Genomic DNA, 15,444 nt, shown 5'->3' with positions numbered 1-15,444 from the left:
TCACCATGCTTAGAGTGAACCCTTGGTATTTCTAGTTGATCCGATTGTTCCCGGCGGCCCCCGCAGCGTTGGTCTGGTTTCACACTCAACTTGATTCTATTGAACCCATAGACAGTAAAAGAAATGGACACAGCGACCCCATAAAAAGTGAAGTCAAATAGAAGCACTCACTTCCTGATTGCCAAGCGCACTGCGCACGCTCAAACTGAGCTTGAAGACGTAGTTGTGACGTGAGCAACCTGACTGACAGTTGTACGTCTTCTAGTAGCGGTGCCAAGAGGAATCTGAATCATTCCCTTCTGAATCTTGCAGAGCCGGAGATCGTGAGTATTAGCTGTTCATGAGCTCGCAGCAGGAGCAACTTTATGACTTTCTATGGGCTTCTCGCTTGACTTTATGCCTCCACGTCCCCCCGATTGCGAGCGAGCTTCTACTTCTGTCTATACGGTAATTTCTCTTCTATGCGACAGAGAGTCGCGTGTTATGACGCAATCGTTAGCCTATTTTTACAAAAACTGCTTCTACGGGGCCACAACGTAAGATACAAGGTAATGGAGCATTTTATACATTGTCGTGTTTCTTTAGAAATAAATAATGGACAAATGGAGTCTTTAAACGTCTCAGATGTAAAGTTATTCGCTGTCAAAGTGACGCAAAAATGAATGGGAGTCAATGGAATGCTAACAGCAGGTGAAGGCTTGTTAGCCAATGGCGGCGCCCGGGGAGACTTCAGTTTCCGGCTGGTGGATTACTCCCTTGATTGAACCCTGGTGCGTTTGCGTGCATATTACGTCATCGCAAACGTGCACGGCGCATGATAGAAAACAGAACGCGGGTCAATATTGTGTTTTTTTTTATTCGCTGCTATTATGCGCAGTTGAGTGAACAATACAGGTTTACTGTGCGTGTGTCACATAAGGTGGCCTTCTGCTGCTTGCAAACGGACTTTGAGGAGACAGTGGATTTCCAAATTTGGTGCCCTGATTTCATGCGGAATGCACGAATACACTGCAGACTCACGGGGACGGTTGTAACACGGGGCTAGTTGTAACACTACCAATTCCACCAATCAGGGATAAGATAGGAGTCATGTGACAGTTTCAGTTTCCTCAGGCTTCCTTTACGATCTCACACGGAGGTTTTTGAGGTTTTCAAGTCTTTGTTGCAATCTCTCCTGAGGCTACAGCAGAAAATCAAATTCTGAGATAAGAAAGTAAAAAAACATAACAAGATAATATTTTGTTTAGTATTTCTACCGTTGTAGATAATGTTGTATGAGTTATAGCAGGTCAAACTGTAGTTTCTATAGTAAAGAATGGTGTATCAATCTCCTGCTAATTTCAAAGCACCATGCTAATAGGGGATTATCACGCTTCCGGGTTTCATGGGCGGGATTTGTCAACTTTGTGCATGTCCACTTCCGACGCAGTTCAACAATGGCTGAAACGAAGGCTAGATATCACTGCTCTGTTCCACTTTGTAAATCTAACCAACAACGCTAACCCTACTTAAGTTCTCATGGATTCCCGACTGAATTGAGTATAAGGAAGAAGTGGATTAAAGCGGTTCGCCGGGATTAAGGTCCAAACTTTAAAATAAAACAAGGTAGCACGTTTGTTTGTAGCCGGCACTTTAGTGAATCAGACTAAATTACCAGGGATGCCGTATAAATAAACTTAGTGTAGTCCGTCATCAGTTCGCCAGAGTGATCGGTGATTCAACGGAAGTGGCAGTGCACAAAGATCACTGAATGCGGAAGTACTACGTATCAGCGTGATAATCCCCTATACAGCTAGTTAAACAATTGTGACAGTGGCGGGGTAGGTTGTAACACGTGTTTTGAAAGTGTTATTGTGTTAGTGTATAAGTCCATTGTGACTTAAAATGCATTTCATTTGTTTGTTCTTGTCACCATTGTGACGTAAAATGCATTTCATTTGTTTGTTCTTGTCACCATTGTGACTTAAAATGCATTTCATTTCTTTGTTCTTTTTCACCATTGTGACTTAAAAATACATTTCATTTGTTTGTTCTTGTCACCATTGTTTACACATGCACAAACACAAAATATGCACATACACCCCCCATATTCACACATATTTTATTGTTGCAGCCATTCGTTTAAAATAAAAACGTTGTTGTGGCATATCACTTGGAATAGCCTTAGTTTTTCTGCATTTTGTCTACCTGTTACAACTTACCCCAGTATGTGTTACAACCTACCCCAGTAGTGGGGTAGGTTGTAACAAAGGACCACCTTGTATTCATGATCATCTCACAAAGTCTGTGATATATTTTGAAGAAATTTAAATTGTTGCCATTTGTAGTAGACAAATATGGGTACTTTGCCTAAAAGTTTCAGACGTGTAGCAAAAAAAAAAGGTCGTTTTAGGTGCTGAAGAAAAAAGTGTTACAACCGTCCCCTGTCTCCCGTACACACACACAAAAAGAAAAAACTATCAATTACGTAACGCGAGTAAATGTAATTCGTAGGCTACTTTCCACCTCTGGCTATAGCCTAGTGCAAGTGCATAAACGTGAACGCCACTTCGCGTCTTGATGCTTTCGTGTGTGACGCACAATTCAATAATGATGTATAATGTCGCTCTCTTTACACAAAGCTATGACTTTTGAAGAACTTGATCTATAGGCTATATAGCCTTGGATCCCTTTGCTTGGCATAGGCTATTTCATCACCATTTATTGTCACTGCATTAAAAATAGATTGATCAATACATTGGATGATTTCTGTGTTCCACATGACAGTAAGTCATCCAGTTTTGAAACGACATGAAGATGAGTAAATAAATAGCCTGCTACCAGAAATATCATTTTTGAATGAACCCTATTAGCCTATATAGGAGCAACAACCAATGAACTGTTCAAAAAAGGAAAGTCAAAAAGCAACTGGTTTGTAGTAGCCTAGCCTACGTCAGGTAACCAGAATCTTGTGTTCCCTGATGCCCGTTTCAGAACGCAGACAAACCAATGACAGGGGAAGAGAAACCCCCACTGGTTATCCACGCGCGTTGCCCACCCCGCATGCTTTTTCAGAAAGCCAACATTATCCATCTGTCACTTACAGACGCTCAGCACACGTCATTTGGTTGATATAGGTGGGCTGACTCGAGAACAAGAGGACTATCTGAATAGCAACTTTACTGGATCGAGTCCATGCGTGGATTTCAGCGCATCGTGAATGGTAAGAAATCCGTGGATCGTCCTCTCGTCAGTGCGTTTCGATCTAAATTCGGTCATTAGGTTTTTGTTGTGTGTCTGCCGTGTAAATTATACTCGCAATACTGATCTTACTGATCATACTAACTTCTTGCAAATGCTTGATAGCCTACATCCTCTCCCGGAGCTTGGGCAAGAAGTTGTGTCAGCGGAGCCTGTGTGAGTGATGCTCTTGAAAGATGTGACTGGGTTCAGTCTTATAACTAAACTAGAAATGCAAACTGCGAATAGCTCAGTCCTGATTCTGATCAGTGACATGTAGCCTACACTATAAGATGCTTGTAAAATATTGAATAAGTTATTTGTGTAATTAAAGTGGCATCATTGTTAAAGGAGTTATATGATTCGTTTTATAAGTGTAGGCTAATATTTAAATCATTTTTAAATCACTTAACAGGATTAGCCAATACAGAAAAAAATATTATGCATTGTACCTTGTTCCATATCAAACATGCTGTATCCATAAAAATATTGCAAACCGGACTAAACTGCACTGGCAGTCTTATTATGGTCTCCAACCCTAATGGTCTATTGGCTGGTTTTAAAGGGATTTTTGGGTACTTTTCAGCAGGTTAGGCTTGGAGACCATGAATACCTTGGTCAGGCTATGATACTATCTTAAATCAGCAAACCTAAAGCTAAAGGCAAACCATTTTAAGTATAATGCACTATAGACTTTTTGATGGTTATTTATTGAGCGATACTGTATTTATGCTTTTTGGGATATTATTGATTTGTTGCTCACATTAGTGTCTTGCCTATAGCTATATTGACCATAAACACATTAACCTTGAATAATACTGTGCCTGTAGGCATATAGACACAGAGAGAGAGTTTAGACACATATAAATAACATACATTCTTTCACGAATCCTCCATATCTCTCTAGTCTTGTATTAACATTTTAATGGTAAATTTGCAAGGGAATAAATCCATTTGCTCGTCATAAAAACAAAAGTTAAAAGTCTTTTCATTCCTGTGATTCAATTCAGGGTGGTCAAAAATGTGCTATAGACGTATATCATGTATACTGGTTGAGAACTTGGCAAAACATTGATTTCTTTTGCTTAACTTTTTTTTTTTTTGGCAGGGAGTAAACTTAAGTTTTATATTGTGGTGAGTTAGAATTTTTGTACTCCTAAGTATTCAAATATTTAATTAATTCTCTAACTCATTTATTAGGTGAGGTGAAAGCATCTGTCATCTTTGTGATGAGCAGATTTAAAGCAGATTAATACCGTATATTCACAAGGTCAAGAGACCCAAAGACATTTACAGGGGAGAAATGTGACGGATGAATAGATATCAATTTTCTTTTTGTAGCACTTTCATGTCTGATAGTGCATGATTGTGCTGGTGCTTGATTGTGTTGGTCGATGTGGCTGCAGCGATTTTGTCAAATGGCAGAGAAAGCTAATCGTAGCTCTCAATGTGTGCACACTGATGGAAATAAATTTCCCCCCTACATCCTATATTCCCAATATGGTAATCAGTTTGTTGGACGAAAAGCAGATTCATAAGAGAGTTTATTTTATAAGAGACAACCCTGAAAGTCCTATAAAAGCTGAAGCCATTGAGGCTTTCAAGATCTCTGTGATTGAAGAGAGAAAGACTGTCTTTACTGCAGTCTAGAAGCTGAAGTATATGTTAGATTGAATCTTTTTTTATTATTATTTCAAGAGCCACCATAATGTGTTATTGGCCTCTTTCTTGTAAATGAAAGTGCAGTTATGTCAGAAAACATGAGTCGACCCAACCAGAGGTTCACAAAAATGTGACCAGCAGGTCACATACAGCTGTAAGATGAATAGATTCAATACATTGATCGTCTGCAGGAACAAACAATCTGATCAGTCTCTTGATTGTGCTTGGTTGGTGGTTCAATCCCCGGTTCCACCTGACCAAGTGTCGAGGTGTCCATGAGCAAGACACCTAACCCCAGCTGCTCCCGACGAGCTGGATGGCGCCTTGCATGGCTGACACCGCCGTCGGTGTATGAATGAGTGAGTGAATGGGTGAATGCGAGGCAATATGTAAAGAGCTTTGGTGGCCATTGGGTCTGTGAAAGCGCTATATAAATGCAGTCCCTTTACCATTTAGTAAAACAGCTCTTTTGTGCCAATAGCTGTATATAACTGTCATTATATACACTTAAAAATAAAAATAAAGTGTCCAAAAGGCGTTTTTTACCACAATGTCATAGTAGAACCATTTTTGTCCCCCAAAGAACCTTTCAGTGAGCAGTTCTGAAAAGAACCATTTTTTTCTTAGTTTGAAGAACATTTAAAAAATCTAAAGAACCCTTTGCCACTATAAATAACTTTTGTGGAATGGAAAGGTTCATGGATCTTAATGGTTCTTCATGGAACCACAAATGCCAATTCAAACCTTTATTTTTAAGAGTGTACTGCAGTGGTGACTATCCCCTCTCAGGGCCTAATGCAGAGTACAGGGGAACCACCTCATTGAATGCTCAATTAGCAGGCCAGCAAGAGCTTTTTCATGCACAGTTCAAGAAACCTGAGGCAACCAACATGGCTGTTCATTGATAAGGAGTTTGTTGAGTGCTTGATTGTCATATCAGTAAATGTATGCCCTAACAATGTGTTTGAAATTCTGAAAACGTCCAGAATTGCCATGCTACATTTTTTTCTGACATGGCTGTTAATTTATATTAGGTGCAGAAGAGAATGTGTAATATGGGATTTCTGCTTCCTACTTTTCTTCATACAAAATCACTGATACCACAGACCATATCAATTCATGGAATAACAGAGAAAATTGTACTTGGAGGCCATCACTGCCAATTTCGTGCCACCTATGATTGATGAAATGTTTCTTAACGGCTGGCTCAAGAGAAACATTTGGCAACATACATCGCTTCTAAAATAGGCACTGCATTATTTAAGATGGTATTTTTCATCATTTGAAGAGAAATGAGACTGTGATGAGAGGCACAGAATATGTTACAGATATTGGATTTCTAATAGCAACACCTCAACCAGCGTGAACTGGAAACTGCAGAAACGCATTGATTTGGAGCAGGTTTTGGGCCATTTGAAAGTGGAACGGTTATTTTTATTTTTTTAGCTGAGGAAAGACCACCTAGCTTGGGTTGTCATCTATGACTAACACTGAGATGAAATTCTAAAAGTTTTGAATTGAATTTTAGGCATTTAGAGGTAGAAGAATTCACATTATTGTTTTGAAGCACATGCTAATGGACAGATCATTGACAAAACGACAAATGTTTAGTCCACAGAACTGCTTGCTTGGACAGGAACAGTGTTATTTTAAGATCACTGAGATACTATTGTAGTTTTTTTTTATATTATTTTAAAGGGGGGGTGAAATGCTGTTTCATGCATAGTGAGTTTTTTACACTGTTAAAGAGTTGGATTCCCATGCTAAACATGGACAAAGTTTCAAAAATGAAGTTGTAAGTTTGATGGAGTAATTCTGTTCCAAAAATACTCCTTCCGGGTTGTCACAAGTTTCGGAAAGTTTTTTTCGAATACGGGCGTGTGTGACGTCAGAGTGGCCGGAATTTCCTTATACAGGTCTTAAGGGGACTTCTCCCGGAAGGGCGCGCGCGCATCTGTAGCCTAGTGCGTGCGAGAGTACGGCTATTCCCATCAGAGCGCTGGGCTCGGTCGGCTGCGCTGCAATTAAAAAATGGCACCAAAAAAGTGTGTTTTTGGTTGCCAGGGCAAGACAACACTGCACAAATTTCCAAAGAACCCAGCGTTAAGGGACCTGTGGATGGATTTTGTTTTTCCAGAGCAGCAACGGAGTTGTGCAAGTGTTTTTGTTTGTTACCTTCATTTCGACGGTAATAGTTTTATAAACAAGGCCCAGTTCAACGCCGGACTTGCAGATCGCCTAATACTTCTTGAGTGGAGAAGTCTCAAATCTCATCTTTAGATGGAGCAGTCCCAACGATAAAGGTTCACGGTCGTGCGTTGGAACCGCAGGCGGTGATTAAAACTGCTTCAAATGTCTGTGAGTTGTTAACTATCGGCGTGTAAGCACAGCAAGTAAACAACATGATCACATACAGTTAATGTATCTATGGAGCATGCGATGTATGGTGTGTGTGTGTGTTTAAATACATTTGTTTAGCTGGCCACTGTAGTGTCAGTTTGTTTATTGTAAAAATAAATCATGTCCTCATAAACCACGAGTCTGTCTGTTTACAACACACAAATGTTGTAAAACTCGCGCATGACATGGTGTTCTAAAAACACTGCGCTCAAGTTCAAATCATTTCTATTTTAAAAAAAAACGCTCGAGACCTTATGTTTTTCACCCATTTCACTGCCCATCTCACGTTTTTGTGAGCAAAAACGCGTTCTGTATGAACGAGCCCTTAGTATTGTTTAGATCCTTGTTCTGCATGGGATTACTATCTGATTATTAGCCATGGTTTATTTTCGGATGTCACTCACAGCTTCCAGACGCTCTCAACCATGCTCTCAACGCAAAAGCTTCGCCCGCTCGTGTCGTGATTATTTAGCACCGCCCACACGGCACGCCTCCACCCGCTCGGGTTTTTCCGGAAAGACTCGGTACAGCCTATCTTTCTTTTATAAATATAATAAAACTAAAGACTTTTTGGAGATATGAAGGATGCAATACTACTCTATAGGTACTCAAGATGAACATGAGATTGAGTGAAACTGAGTGTTTCACCCCCCCTTTAATATTTTCATTTTATGTAAAACTACATGTCACCTGCTCTTATACCACAATGATAGAATACTAGGCAAAATTTGGCAAACTATTTGAATTATTTCTTACTCAGATGTATCAACTTGGTCATTTGTTTGCTAGGCTCATATGAGCCACATAAATCATTCTGCTGTAAACTATTAAAAAGCAACTTCACACAAAATGGCAGAAATGGCAGCCTTTATTACTGTGGTTACGGTTTTGCACTTATTTAAATAAGGAAATAGTATGGTAATAGGGCCAAGTAGCCAGCTCTGTGATTGTATAGAATAATCAAAATATGTATTAAAGTCCCAATTCCAAACAACTCCTTGTTTAGGTTTTAGCTGATAATGCATCTCACATCTGCCTATTTGTGATGGAACTCCACAAGCACTCAGTGTGATGATTATCAAATGCAAAGCAGACACACTATTTGCAATTTGGTGCATACTTAAAACAAATCTTCTTGATATGCACTTGCATTAAAGTCTAAAAATTGAGAAAAAAAACTCTGACCAACAAAGAAAAGTGCAATCCTTCCTAAATGCTATATTATTATAGTAAAGAAAAGCCATGCAAAATGAAAGTAAATGTAAGTGTGCATGCTTTCCTCACAGAGTGAAGAATGTGATGGTAACGGAGCAGTATGGAGTGCTCGTGGAAGACACTACTGCTGCTCGTGTGCACATCCTTGGGGGTGCAGTACACTGCCATCCGCTCCCTCCATGACTCCTTCAGTGGCCCATGCCAAGACTCCGCCCACTGCCAAGGACGACAGGGTAAAGGTGAGTCACTGTCCTGTAACATGAAGAATTCGATTTTCAGTGACATTTAACATTGGATGAACTTTCCTCCAGAATAGTACTGTCGCCCTCAGAATGGAAAATGAAATTTGGAAGTGGAAATGTGTGGTTTTTATTCAAATAGGATTAGGTTTACAATACCCTACTGATGGATTTTATTTGCATGTATTTTTATTAACAAATCAACAAGGTTTTCCACTATTTATATCTGGCAGTTCCTTAAGAAATATTCTAGACTTTTAATACCTTCATTTTTTTTCTTTAATCAAAATAATAAATAAAAAAACCTGTTTTAATCGGTAGTTCTTTTCAGCAAGTACAGTAGTATTAATTGATTCTGTTAATTGAGCAATTGTTTTTGGTTAGTTGTGTTTAGTTGTTGTTTGAAAGAATTACATGATATTATGGTATGATTAAAATTTCTAATCATGGCTCATTCTGTTTATGCTCTTGCCATTGTGTAATTAATCTTAGAATTAAGAAAAAATAAAGTAACTGAGCTTGACCAGAAGAACATATATCTGAAAACGTACTCGGTTACGTACGTAACCTCGGTTCTCTCTAGAAAAGGGAATGAGTATTGCGTAAGTTGCTTACGCTACGAGGTAAAGTCATCTTTTCTCGAGATATTGAAGCCAAAAATGATCCTTAATTTTTCATATATTGTCAACGCAGTGCAGCAGCCAGCAGACCTAGAGCAGGCTATCTTCCGTGCCCATTGGCTGCCCTGCGGCAACTGCTCCAGCCTACCACTGAGCCTCGCGCGTGACGTCGCGCCCTCTACGCGTCGCGTCACAGCCAGCCAGAAAGGGGGGTGGCTTAGCGTATAAAAGACGGGCTCGGGGGCTGCATCACTGGTTTCATCAGCTGAAGCGAAAATTCGCTCTTGGCGCCTGCACGGTCGGGTTACGCAATACTCGTTCCCTCTTCTAGAGAGAACCGAGGTTACGTACGTAACCGAGTACGTTCTCTTACGAGAGGTTCTCTCGTATTGCGTAAGTTGCTTACGCTACGGGAACCCATTGTCAACGCCGTGCGTGCCCAGCATCCACTTCATGAGTCCCAGGGATTCCCAGGGGAACATAGATAAGTGGGAAACAGGTGGCCAGCAGTGCGGGCCAGCACATGTTATAAGCACATATAGGGTAAATATAAATATTCACCATACAGTGCGGCTCAACCAGGAGAGCCAGAATCGCGTGAGAGTAGTCTGCGCATGATAAATCTGGGCAAGACATACACACCTCTCATACTGACAGAAGTCTAGCCTGCAAGGCGGGAACTTCCAGGTTATAAAACCTAACAAAAGTGACAAATGTCTTGAATAGACCAAGCCCACGACGAGGCCACGCCTCTGGTGGAATGCGCCCTGATGCCCAGGGGGCATTGCAGACCTTTACACCTATAAGCAGATGCGATAGCTTCCACTATCCATCTAGACAGGCTCTGTTTCGAGGCGGCGAGACCCTTCGTGCGCCCACCAAACGAAACAAGAAGCTGTTCCGAACCCCTGAAAGGGGCGGAGCGCGTAATGTAAGCCCTCAGCGCCCTGACAGGGCAGAGGAGATTAACATCGCCCTCACTATCGGATGCTGGCAGAGCCGAGAGAGAAATGACCTGCGCTCTAAAGGGAGTGCCCAACACTTTTGGGACATAACCGTGCCTTGGCTTGAGGATGACTTTGGAGTCATTTGGCCCGAACTCAAGACACACAGCGTCCGTCGAGATGACCTTTCGGTACGAGACAGCTCCCATTGTCACACCCCGCTGCTACCAGTCGGCCGCTAACCAGGGCTGCAGAGCCAAAACGCACCTCTGAGTCACTCTGATCCGTCTGCGGCCTGAAGCCCAAGCCTGGTGAGGCACTCGGGCGTTCAGCCAGCGCTGTAGCGGGCGCATGCGCAGCAGGCCCAGCTAAAGCACAGCCGAGGCCGATGCCATACAGCCCAGCATTCTCTGGAATGTTTTCAGAGAAGCGCTGCTGCCCTCCTGTAAAGATGCGGCCAGGTGTCGAACACAGCGCGTGCGCTGTGTTGATAAACGGGCCATCATAGCCACAGAGTCCAGTTCTATTCCTAGAAAGGAAACTGACTGAATGGGCAGTAATGAGCTCTTGGTCCAGTTGACCGAGAGACCCAGGCTTTCCAGATGACTGAGAAGCACAGTTCTGTGAGATAACAGTTCCATCTCTGACTGCTAGAATCAGCCAATCGTCCAAATAGTTCAGGATTCGCAGCCCTTTTTCTCTCAAGGGGGCGAGAGCCGCGTCCATGCACTTCGTAAATGTACGGGGTGCCAAAGACAGGCCGAACGGGAGGACGGTGTATTGATATGCCCGACCGTCAAAGGCGAATCTCACGAACTTGCGCGAGAATTTGTCTGGTCGTGAGCATTTTGAACGGCCGTCTCATGAGAGCTTTGTTCAAATATCTCAGATCTAAGATAGGTTTTAGAGCTCTGTCCTTCTTGGGTATGAGAAAATAGCGTCTGTAAAAGCCTGACTCGCTCAGAGAAGGAGGTACTGGTTCTATGGCCCCTTTGCACAGCAGTGTGGCTATTTCTGCACGGAGTAGATGTGCTACATCCGCTTTCACTTTCGTCTCAGTCCGTGCTCGAAAGCAAGGGGGACGGCGAGCGAACTGAAGCGAATAGCCCTGACTTATAGTGCTCAGCACCCATTCTGACACTCCTGGAATAGCCTCCCATGCTTTTCCATGTATAGCCAGGGGCAGACTGGACTCCGGGTTCCGATCGCCGCTTATCGCGGGCTCGGGAAACTGAACCGGAGGTGTGTGCGAGGCGCGCACGCCCTCGGATCTCGGGAACGGCAGCTCGCTGACAGCGGAGACTGTCTGAATCACTTGTGATGACCCGACAACTGGGAATGGGGAACATTTTGTGATGATATTTTGTGCGAGCGGAGCCTGGGGCGAAGTGTTTTTCAGTAAGCGTGAGCGCTCGCGGGCGGGCACGTGACTTACATTCATAACTCGGCCGCTGTGAGGCTGTTGCCGTGTAATAGAGCGGGCAGCGAGTAGGTGTGAGCACAAATCTGTGGGCACATTCTCTACATCTAGCACTGAGAGTGGGCTCTGTGGGTGTGTGAGACACGTGGGGCACCGTGTTTATGTGTAGGGGTGAGCACTGCTTTGTGGGCACTTTCTCTACACTTAAAACACCATCGGCGTGAGCCGGTTTGCCAGAAATTATACTCTTTTTGAGATTTCTCTGGGTCGCCGTGAAAACGGCGGTTGTGTGCAGGCGAGCGGGCTGTGTTGCCGACTCGTTGGCTGCTAAAAGTACGTCTGCAGTAGCCCTCTCTGAGGAGACTGACAGGACGAGATATTTTGATGGCGGTCCGGCCGCAGCGAGACCCAGCCGTCTTTTCCTCTCTACTGTTGCTAGGAGGGATTTGCATGCTCGGGCTTCAGCGCAATCCTGGGCCGGGGTCCCCGGGGGGAGGCGGCCTGGGGCGGCTGGACGAGTGCGATCTAGGGCAGCCGCCCTGTCATCGCTGCGAAGGCTGGGGCTGAGCTGGGCGCTGGCTAGCATTCCGTGCAGGCGGCTCACGAGGGCAGCTTGCAGCGGAGCTCGAGCGTCAAGGCAGAAAGAGGTTCATGGCCTGCAAGGTCTTCTGCACTTCGGAGAAGCGGTCGACGATCCCGTTCACCGCTGGGCCAAAGAGACCAGTAGGGGAGAGCGGCGCGTCAAGAAACGCGGAGCGCTCAGAGTCCCTCATATCAGCAAGCGTCAACCATAAGTGCCTCTCTGTGACGGTGAGCAAGGCCATGCATCTGCCGATTGCCTGAGCCGCGAATTTAGTAGCACGAAGGGAGAGGTCCGTCCCGCTCCTCAAATCCTAACATAAATCCTGACAAAAGCTGACATTACTCCTCCTCCGACTACCTGCTCAACTGATGAGAGGTTAGGCTAATGTCACGTTGCCATAAGGGGCCGTTCACATATCGTGTTTTTTGTGCATGCAAATTCGTTAAATATAGGCGCGCGGCCATCGCGCTCATAATAGAAGTGACGCGCGCCTATGTTCATGGTTGCAATGACAGACGGTACGGGAGCGCAAGCGCTTGTGTAAAGAAGGAGAAACATTCCACGGAAACGGTGCGGCGGCCGCACTTTCCACGCGTTTTAGACGCGATATGTGAACGGCCCCTTAAAGTGGTATCGGGTGCGGTTATATCGCATGTACGAGTACATGACCACAATATAGGACCGACACCCGAGTATTGGTATCGGTATCGGTGCATCCATACTCTATAGGCTTATCTCTCAGGTCATCACTTCTCTAATGAGTGAGTTTGTAAGGAAAGAAATTAGCAGAGAACTGTTAGAAATGCAACCTGGAAATTCCCATTGCATCCGCTGTAAGGAGCGAGAGATGGAATATCAATAATTAATTCTACAATTATCTCATCATTAATCTAACGTAATATGTCCTCACGGACCAGCTGTTTGCACTTCCAGAAAGCGTTGACTCGCACAACCTAATGTGCCACGCGCAATCAGTCTCTCATCAGCCGTAATTACACGCGTTATCAGTCTCTCCCACAACTCCTGCTATATATAGTAATTGTTCATTTTGAGCAAAAGTCACATCATCTTTTTTCATATGTGAAGAAATGCAGTCATTGTTCATATTTCAATTTTATACAGTTTTTTTCTTCACATAATGCTCTAAAATGGTGAAATGATTACCATCGCAGAAGGAGGCAATCCAAGTCTTCAAAACAACTATTATTGCTGTACATTTTCTCTCTGCTGTGAGGATATGTTTTTAAAATTGGACTTTATTAAAGTTTTTGTTAAAATTAAACTTTTTTTCCCTAAACTAAAGCTCCAGGTATTTTTTTCTTAGCCAAATAACTGATTGATTAAAGATAAATCTGAACTAATTGGGTCTTTTGTGGCCCTATAATGTCCTCTGTGGTTTCAGAGCGCTGTATTATCTCACTTTCTCTACTTCTCTTCCCCAGAGCAGAGATGGAAATCTCTCTGCGATGACATCCATGTCCCTGCTGAGACTAGCACTGCCACCGCTCGAAAGCACATCCTTCTGTTTGCACAAACCCGTAGTGGCTCCTCCTTTACCGGACAGCTTTTCAATCAACATCCTGGCATATTTTATGTTTTTGAGCCTCTTTATCATGTGCAACAGGCCTTTACCAATTCTAGTAGCCGCCTGCAAAGGGCTTTGGATGGCAGAGCTCTTCTGGGGGCCTACCGAGACCTCCTCCTCAATCTCTACAACTGTGACTTCAGCTTCCTGGAGAGCTACATTCGCCCTGAACCACAGGATCACATGACTGGGACCTTTTTCCGCCGCAGCTCCAGCCATGCCCTGTGCACGCCGCCTGTCTGTCAGGAGGGTGGGGAGGAGATTCTAGCAGGGCAACCGGATGAATCCTGGTGCCCGAAAAAGTGCCAGGCGCTGAACCTCACTCTAGCCTCTCAGGCTTGCCAAGCACGAAGCCACGTGGTTATAAAAACAGTTCGTATCCCAGAGGTAGGAGACCTACGCACGCTGTCAGAAGACCCCCGTTTAGATTTGAGAATCGTCCATTTGGTGAGAGATCCCCGAGCCATTCTTGCATCTCGCATGACTGCTTTTGCTGGCAAATTCAGAGCCTGGAAGATCTGGAACGCCACTGGCCGCCAACCGCGGTACGTGGACCTGACGCAGATAACAAGTACGTGCAGAGATATCGAGTATTCTGTGGAGACCGGCTTGCAGAACCCCACATGGCTGAGAGGGAGGTATCTATTGGTGCGTTATGAAGACTTGGCCTTGAATCCTGAGGAAAAGGTCAAGGAGATATATCGATTTCTGGGGATGGACTTGCATCATAAAGTTCTCACATGGATTGCTCATAACACCAATGGCACTGTCCCTTCTTCTTCCGATTGGAACTATAAGTACTCCACCACAAGAGACTCTAAAGCCACAGCTCAGAGTTGGAGAGTACATCTGAACTTTGACATTGTTAAGACAGTTCAATCTTTGTGTAACAGAACTCTTGCTCTACTAGGCTATAAGCTTGTCCAGTCTGTAGATGAACTGAGGAATATAACAAAAAGTTTAATGGACCCCAGGACGTAGTTAAGTTAACTTTTTTGTGAACTACTGCTTAATTTTGAAGACACTTTTATCCAAAGCGACTTATATTGCATTCAATACATTGAATCAAACAGGGCTAATTAGTATATTTGGTTACATAATATTGTGTTAATTGCTTCAATTTGTTATGACAACTTGCATACAAGCCATGTAAATCCATGCAACATTATGTATACTACTTTGGGGGAAATTTAGCTCATGAATAATAATTAGGTTTATGATTATGATGCTTTGTAACTTTCCTTAAAGGTATAATTTGCCCAAAAATGAAAATCATTTATATTTTTCCAAACATTTATGACTTTCTTTCTTTTTTGGAACATAAGATATTATGTGTGTGGGGTTAAATTTTTTAGATGTGTTTTTTTCATGCAAAGGAAGTCAGTAGTAACAAAACTTTTTGGTTACCTTTTTTTTTTTAATCTTGTTTTGGGTAATGCAGGTTTGAAGAAATTATGACAGAATTTTCATTTTTGGATGGGCTATCCCTTTAAGCACCTGGTCACATGAAGTAATTAATATTCAGCCAGGACTTCAGAATAGCATGATGCAAAAAGA

General features: G+C 43.2%; 1 protein-coding gene across 1 annotated transcript; it reads left to right on the top strand.

Moving 5' to 3' along the window:
- Positions 1 to 2,970: 2,970 nt before the first annotated feature.
- On the top strand, positions 2,971 to 15,159 carry si:ch73-62b13.1 (Carbohydrate sulfotransferase 1-like). Its single transcript, XM_056261246.1, has 3 exons — positions 2,971 to 3,202; positions 8,568 to 8,735; positions 13,745 to 15,159. The coding sequence occupies exons 2-3, from the start codon at positions 8,597 to 8,599 to the stop codon at positions 14,866 to 14,868; spliced, it is 1,263 nt and encodes a 420-aa protein (XP_056117221.1). The 5' UTR covers positions 2,971 to 3,202; positions 8,568 to 8,596; the 3' UTR covers positions 14,869 to 15,159.
- The last annotated feature ends 285 nt before the right edge of the window (positions 15,160 to 15,444 follow it).

This window comes from Rhinichthys klamathensis, unplaced genomic scaffold (assembly GCF_029890125.1).
Source record: "Rhinichthys klamathensis goyatoka isolate OS25496 unplaced genomic scaffold, OSU_Roscu_1.1 h1tg000181l_1, whole genome shotgun sequence".
Lineage (NCBI taxonomy): Eukaryota > Metazoa > Chordata > Actinopteri > Cypriniformes > Leuciscidae > Rhinichthys > Rhinichthys klamathensis.
This window is presented reverse-complemented; position numbering and strand designations above follow the sequence as displayed.

What these genes read in the sequence shown, in the direction of transcription:
- si:ch73-62b13.1 (XM_056261246.1), top strand. Translation starts at nt 8,597, where the DNA reads ATGGAGTGCTCGTGGAAGACACTACTGCTGCTCGTGTGCACATCCTTG. An exon ending in CCAAGGACGACAGGGTAAAG is followed by an intron (nt 8,736 to 13,744) that starts GTGAGTCACTGT and finishes TCTCTTCCCCAG; the next exon opens with AGCAGAGATGGAAATCTCTC.